Source organism: Bos javanicus, chromosome 28, assembly GCF_032452875.1.
Source record: "Bos javanicus breed banteng chromosome 28, ARS-OSU_banteng_1.0, whole genome shotgun sequence".
NCBI lineage: Eukaryota > Metazoa > Chordata > Mammalia > Artiodactyla > Bovidae > Bos > Bos javanicus.
Window position 1 is genome coordinate 27,669,357 of NC_083895.1, and position 7,816 is coordinate 27,677,172.

Genomic DNA, 7,816 nt, shown 5'->3' on the forward strand with positions numbered 1-7,816 from the left:
TGATCTATGATGATCTTTATTTATTTTTGGCTGTGTGGCACATTGGATCTTAGTTCCCCGACCAGGAATCAAACCCACACCCCTTTCATTGGAAGATGGGAGTCTTAACCACTCGACCTCCAGGGAAGTTCCAGATCCCTTAAAAAAATGAACCCTCAAAGAGAAGGAAATGGGTCCCCCTGTCCATTATATAGATGCATTCCGGGCTCAGAATTAGTATCACCCATCTGCACTTCCTCCCACCTCTGGCTCTCAGCCCTACTGACCCACACACACACCTTCCTTAGCCAAATACTCAGGTTCTTTGTGGGGTGGGGTGGACACTGATCCCTAATCCTGTTGAGGAGACTATCCTAATTGAGAGAATCTATTTTCCCCTCTTTTTTTTTTATTCTGTCTCTAACCTTAACACATGAATGATCCTAAAGTTTTGATGTTTTTTTTTTTTTTTCTTGGACTAAACCATTATTTACAGGGGGAGAGGGGGAAGAAAGGCTCTAGAGGGCCTAAGGGGGATAAGGGAGACCAAGGAGCGCCTGGATTAGATGCCCCCTGTCCATTGGTATGTTTCCATCTATCACTTGGTTTTTCTGGTTTTTCCTGGAGGTTTGCAAGCTGGAAACAAAGAAGGCAAATAAACTAAGATGAAAACCGAATGACTCCATTGACACCACCAAAACCGGTCTGTTCATGTGGCCGATGAAATTCTGCCTGCTGTTGGTGTTGCCTTAAAACCACAGCTGCAAGCAATTCCCACTAAATCCCTTCCCTTTGAAGATGCTGAACAATTGATGTGTGGAAATGGAGACACCACATGGAAAGGGATTTGGGAGCAGGCCTCGGCTCTTAGCTCCGGGATGGCTTTGGAAGCCAGGGTAGCATTTGTGAACCACCCCCGTTTGCCTTCTTTGTTTTGGGGCCACCTCTGTGGCCAGCAGTCCAAGTCATCTGAATTCCCACTTGGTCAGGATGCAGGACGCCAGGGCTAGCATCTCCTGAGGGTCACCTTTGCCCCAAACGGGGCAGAACGAGGCCAGAGAGGGGCTTTTATATACAGCCTCTCAATGCCCACCAGCCATCCGGCCAAAACCTGCAAAACTGCAGACCAAGGTCAGTAGACACACACCCCCAGGAAGCCTTCCCAAAACAGCCAATGAGGAATGATTCATGGCACATCTGCTGGGCTTCTCAAGTGTCCCTCAACCCATTGGAAGGTCCTGAAATTATGATGCATTAAGTTGAAGCTCGTGTGTGTTGACGCCAAGTGCGTCTCTAAATAGAGAGGGGGCTGGAAGGACACGTCGCCAAGCTCAACATTCCTGGATCCAGAGAGAGCACAAAGGCTGAATTGGGAAGGCGGGAATCAACTGGGGTTTGAGGTTTACCTGTAGATGCCCTAAGGGTCCTGCATCCTGGCCAGGATAAGACTGGGCCTCTCCACGCCACAGGCGGAGCTGGCCAGCCTTGACCGAAATAATCATCGTGGTTGGTTTTGTGAACAGGGACACCGAGGTTTTAAAGGAGAGAAAGGGGAGCCGGGGTTACCAGGGCTGGACGGACTGGATGCCCCGTGCCCATTGGTATGGCATCACCCTCCCTTGCCTGCATGGCCAGTATGGCCTTCCCCACGTGTGTGGTTTGTGCCTGTGTGCCTCTCCAACTGCCCTCCACACTCCTGCTCCCTCCATCTGGCCTCCGCTTCCCACCTCTTCACTCTGTGGACACCAAGGGTCACCCTGCCTTGGCTGGCCCTCAGGGGCTCCTGCACAGCCCCCTCTTGCATGCAAAGTCTGCCAGGAAGCTTCTTTTTCTTCCTCTTGCAGCTGCTTCAAAAGCCCATCACCTTAATGTGAGCTGGTCCTGCCCACCCAATGCCAGCTTTAGCTGCATCGGACCCTCCTTTCAGAACAGCTTCTAGACAAAACTGCCACCAGAAAGGAAGCCAGGGAAGTAGAGTCTCTGCATTAGCTCTCAGGACTGTGACTTCTCTGCCTTCACACACTGCAGTTAGTTGGATGAACATTTGAATGAGATGCCCAAGTTGGCCCCATGTCCCTCTCCACACCAACATCTCACTATTTAGCAGAGGACATATGGACACCCTTATAAACACAGGGAAGAATGAGGAGTTCTAGAACCAAAGTTAGAGGAGGGGGTACTCTGCCTGACCTTCCAGCACAGACCTGGGATCACTGTCCAGGTGACACCCCAGTACGAAAGGATAGTCCAAAATCAGGATTCTAGATCCTAGAGGGTTCATCCTTTTCTGCTTGAATCCCAGAAGATGCTGCAAGACCCTCCCTTGGTTTCCTCTTTTTTTCCCCTATCTTTCAGTGGTTTGCCACCAAAAAGTCTAAAAGAACATGGAAAGGTTGAGAATGTGGTTAAGGAAGGGAAGGGAGGAGACAGGGAGGAAGGGAGACATCGGGGACCCACTCCCAAGCATAAGACCTGCCTAAGTGGCAGGTTCTGGTTCCCCAAGGTCCAGTCCCTCTCCAGGCAGGGACCTTCTAGGCTTCTACAGCAATCCTTTCAGCGCACTATGGGGGAAGCAGAAGATGGCCCTTCACTCCACGGCAGTTTGCTCACAAGCTTCCTGCCCCCCCTAAATTTCCCGAGGAGGTTTGGAGCTCGTGGAGCTATTTTCATACCAGTAATTGTCAGATGAGAATTCCCAGCCTCACATCCCCACTCCAGGGTCACACAGGAATTATCTTGGGACAGAGGAGAAAAAGCTATAAGAAGAGATGCTATGTGACCCTGACAGGTGACCACAGAGCCCCTTGAAGGGACTTTCAGGGACCAGGAGAGGCAGATTAAGCTGACAGAGTGGCTGCTTCCTGTCCCCCGCCCGGTCTCCTGAATCCTCAGCATGCAGCATGCACCTCACAGGCACCTTTCTCAACCATGGAATCTCCCACGCCCTCCACGGCACCTCCACTGATCATCAACCAGTCATCCCTTCTACCACAGCCTTTTCCAGGACCCCGAAATCTGAGTTCTGCCGGCTGCAGCCCTGGCTCCTCACCCTGCTCTTCACCCACACACTACCACTGCACCCCCTCCCTGCCTGCCCAGCCCTCCTCTGTCCCCCCTGCCACCGTCCACGTGCCAATGGGAAGCCGCTGTGGCCCGCGGAGGCGCCTGTCCCTCCCAGAGTCCATGGGAAGTGTTGCGCGATGGCGGGCTGGGAAACGGGACCCAGGTCTTCATGGAACCCTGGGATGCACCACCTTCCCCTGCAGAACCTCCCCAACCCAGAAGGGATGGTGAAAGTCACCTTGATTTGACCTTTAATGCAAACTGGCATTTTCTCCAATAATGTATCATTTGTCTTAATTTTGCTGTGGAAGTTTACGTACCTTCCCTTTCTTGTTTGGCGTTGTTGCTGTTTGCCGTCTCCTGCATTGTGTTACTGTGGGCGTGGGGCAGTGGGCGGCAGGGGCGGGGGTGGGGGAGAGGCGGCGCTATTGATCAGGATTTTTAGTACAAGGTAATTAGACTTCTTCAGCACCCGTGCAGGGCCAGCTGTCTGCTGGGCTCCAGGTGAGCAGTTTCCGCGCCTGTCATGGGTGGATGAGTAGGTTCAGGCATAGGGGGCTCCCATTCCAGCCCCTCGGGGGCTGACCACTTGCTCGGGTCTCTTGAAACCCTGTGTGCCTCTCCTTCTCTGCCCTGGAACCTGGAGTTCTAGAACCTGGGCTGCAGTTCTAATAGACTCAGACTGAGAACCAGATCGCTGCCCTGGTTCAGCCTCATCCTCCCTGCCTGCTCCTCAGGGGTTTCTAGTTTCCCCCAGGGCGCACCAGAGCAGCCAGGACAGCCTGGCGGAGGAGACTCAGGATGTCCTGAGGCTTCAGGTGCTCAGCGGGTGCACCAGCAGAGGGGACAAGTGTCCCCTGGTGAGTTCTCATCCTACCACTGCACAGCCCCCCAAGTCCCCAGAGACAGCAAAGGCTGTGCCGGGAGCTCCGCCTCCTTGCTGAAGGCACCTCAGCCCCACGGTGAAAGCCTGCGAAATCAACCCTCCTCCTCCTTATTGATCAACAGATGGGAGCTGCCTGGATGTCCGCCCCCAGCTGCTAAGGAAGAGAGAGAAATCAGAGAATGAGAGAGTGGGGTGTGTTCGTTCCATAGAGCCGCACCTTCCCCAGGTTTTATGGAGGAGGAAACTGAAGCCTCCAGGTGCTGAGTGGCTTGCCCACAGGCACTGCACACCCAGTACAGCCAGAGAGGAGACCAGCAGGCCTCCGGACTGTACTCTCCACCACGCTCAGGTCGCCTCTGCTCACGGGCCCACAGGCGATAGGACAGCCCATCTCAGCTTTGAGCTGTCACTACACGTGAGCTCGGCCTGCAAGCAGACAGGCGGGCTTGCTTCCTGCCTCCTTCCGAGGCTAGGCCCTGGGGTAGAGAAGAGAAACAGACAATATCAGGTGGGCCGCGCCCTTGTTCCCCTTATCCTGCTGCTTGTTGGGCCATCCCGGTGAGTCTGAGCCGTCTGCCTTTCTTCCTCACTGCAGGGTGAAGATGGCTTGCCAGTCCAGGGCTGCTGGAACAAGGTAAGCTTTCCCGGGGTTCCAGGGCCTCAGGGCAGAGTTGTACGTGGGCTCCATTTTCTGCCGTGGGATAAAGCATGCACGATTTCCCTTCCAGGCCTTCCTGCAGATGAGGCAGCAAGACATGGGTCCAAAAAGGAACAGTCCCAAACTCAGGGTGCCCGTTCAACATTCCCCTCACTGCATGCATTTGGGAACATTTAAAAATGGTTTTTAGGGCATCAGCAAACCCAGTGTATGGAATTTCCATGTTCCTGGACAGATGACATCTTTATGCTTCTTGAGGTTAATTTATACCATACTTCTTCTACAAGGAATTCTAAACCATGTTTCAAAATCAGTTATCATTAGCTAGTCTCATAGTGTTCATAAGAGGCCATTTAAGCCAGATGATGACGTTTATCCAGATGTAGGAAATCTCAGTTGCTTTAAGTATAAAGTCATATGGATTCTATACCTCCTCACAGAGACCTGCCAGCTCGTCATTCAACCCTTCCTCTTGAACTTAAATAGAGTTTCATGCTTCTGCACATTGAGACCTGCCCACCCTCTCTTGGAGTCCCACAGTTCCTACCAACAGGGAGGTTTCATTTGTTCACACTTGCCTTTGGCATTTGTCATCATTAAAGCCACCTGACACCAAAGGGCTGTGCCCTCAACATAGTCACCCGACTCATCCAGGGCCCCCAATGTGCAAGGCTCCCCGGCATGACCAGGGCCATTGGTTTCCTAATCCAGAAACCCAACTTGGTCTTGGAAAAGGCAGCACCTGCCATGCAGTCCCACCTATGGCTTCCCTTCACCTTCCTCCTGTTCAGAGACTTTTCAACAGCCCTCCACCACCACTGTCTCAAGATCTTGGTTCATTCTCATTAACGAGCTGGAGATCCTTACCTGTCCAAGAGTTTGTGCTTAACTAATCCAGTCCTGCCCAGTGACAGCACTCACTTACAGTGAGATGAATCCACTCCTCTGGCTAAGTGTCCACCATCTCATTAGCTCACAAGATTCGGTAAAAGCAGTGAAACCACCAAGACACCAAGCTGTAGGTTGAGCATCTACTCACCCAGGTACCTAAAACACCCCCTAGCCAGAGAGAGGAAAAGCTCTGCTTTCAAGGGAGATGCTTCCCCAAGAATCTGTCTGTCACTTCATCCCCTTGGTTAATTCCCCTAGACCTAGTTAAAACTCCAAGAAGCAGGAAAGAGGTGTGTCCCCTAAGAAAAAGATTTTCTTCTTCAGGGTTGCTGTAGATGGTTAGGAGATAGAAATGACTGAGCTTAGCAGGGGAAGAAAAGCTACTCTCGAGAGGTACAATGTCTGGGAGAAGCAAGCAGCAGCTAGAGAGCCTGATGTCTATTGATTCCCATCAAAAATTCATTCTGGGAAGATGTGGTAATTCAACAGCCAGGCCTCCAAAGGCTGCATAGAGAGAAAGTGCCCTCTAGTGACCAATGAGGGGAATGACTGGAAAGAAAAAGTTTCCCACTGGATGCTGACAGCACCAGGGTCTTGGAGGAGGGGGTTCCCGGCTCCCCCAGGTCCCCTACCCAAAGCTCTCCCATCCAACCCAGAACGAGACCTACCTCACTTCCCACAAGGGAAATAAACACCCACAGACACTAACCCCGTGTTGTTCTGTGTTTGTTTTTGTTTTGCAGTGATGCCTCTAACCTGGGATTGGCCTGTGTGTGTGTTTGTACATAGAATATTTATTTTTATACAGTTTTCACTTTTTGAAAATGCCCGAAGTATGATGCATCTTACAGATTATTTTTTAAAAAAGGAAAACCTGCATATTTTGTACAGAAAATACCAACCTCTTCCCTTTTGTTTACAAGATGTTTTGCATACGTCTAAGACTCTAATACACTTTTCATTTGTGAGTATGGCTGTACGTTTGCATGATATTTGTGCACACTTATTAAGTATTGAAGCTTAATAAATTATTGTGTTCCAGTGCCAAAGGGGGCCAACCAGCACTCAGGTGCTGGCTGGTTTGTGTGTGACATCACAGATACAAGAAGGTCCATGGTGTTTGTTAAGCTAGGTGTGTCTCAGAATATTTTAAACGCTTATGGATTTTCACTATTAAAAAAAGTGAAATGTGGAAATTCTTGATCCTGATTCATCACTAAATTAATTACATTCTTTTCTTGTTAAATCAGGAAGTCCCAGAAGCAGGGGTCCTCACAAATATAATGGTTTGAGGACTTCTCTGGTGGCCCAGGGGTTAAGACTCTGCACTTCCACTGCAGGGCACAAGGGTTTGATTCCTGGTCCAAAAAGTTCTACACGTCTTGCAGTGTGGCCAAAAAAAAAAAAGAAAGAAAGAAATATAATGGTTTGAACCATTTTAAGTCCAACAGACGAAGGGCCAGGACTGTATTAAGCGACGTCTTTGGTAATGCACCCCACGTTCTTGACAGCTCCATGTACAAGGGTGAGGTTCAATTGTGCTGAAACCCTTCAAACCCCCAGGGTTACAAAGGGCTAAGTGCTAGTACTTTTGATTTTTGGTTTGTTTTCCTTCCTTTTGAGCTGCAATCATTAATACCAGCTATTGTTGATGGTGGCCATTCATTTGCTGTAGATTTGCAAGGTCTACTCACAACTAACAGCTGAAAAGTTTGCCCCAATGGTCTTTTTGCTCCAACAAAGGACATTCAGAAACAAATCTGGTTAAGATATTGGCATTCTGGTTTTTTTTTTTTTTAAGAAATAGAATTTTACTGCTTTCTGTACTGTTCTTAATACACTGTTTATAAAGGTCTCACTGCTTATAAATAAAACAAACCTATTTTAATGACTAGGCAAATATTACCTATGGGGTAGCACACAGGTTTACTATTAGGTATTACAACATAATTGGTGCTTCTGAAGGGCTTGAACATACCAAAGTACTTGAGTAATTTAAATACCCTTCCCCATTTTGTTCATACTTTGTCTTTATATACATATATCCTTTCATCATAGACAGCACAAAAGCACACTGGAGCAGAGCCCCTGTCCACACGTAGTCACAGGAAGTCTAAGTTAGTGAGCTTCACATTCGCGGGGCCCCTGCCGCGTTGTGGGGTGAGGTTGCACTCACAGACTCTTGTCTGCATGGGACCACATGCTGTCCAAACCCCAGGGACCTTCCTTACTGGTGTTCTTACCAAATGTCCACTCAGATAATTTAGACGTCAGACACCTTCCTCCCCCGAGTCTTGGCTTCCTTGTTTGAAAAGTGAAGCTGTTGAATTAGAGCTGCT

At 49.7% G+C, this 7,816-nt stretch overlaps 1 protein-coding gene across 8 annotated transcripts in view; it reads left to right on the forward strand.

Moving 5' to 3' along the window:
• Positions 1–6,673, forward strand: part of COL13A1 (collagen type XIII alpha 1 chain) — an 88,736-nt gene extending 82,063 nt beyond the window's left edge. For 6 of the 8 annotated variants that reach the window (XM_061405205.1, XM_061405200.1, XM_061405203.1 and 3 more), the window contains 3 exons: positions 476–562; positions 4,524–4,562; positions 6,221–6,673. In XM_061405205.1, coding sequence (XP_061261189.1) covers positions 476–562; positions 4,524–4,562; positions 6,221–6,223 — 129 coding nt within the window. In that variant the 3' untranslated portion in view covers positions 6,224–6,673. Of the gene's footprint in view, positions 1–475; positions 563–1,502; positions 1,581–4,523; positions 4,563–6,220 lie in introns of all 8 variants that reach the window. The other 2 variants (XM_061405202.1, XM_061405208.1) reach the window with 2 other exon arrangements.
• The last annotated feature ends 1,143 nt before the right edge of the window (positions 6,674–7,816 follow it).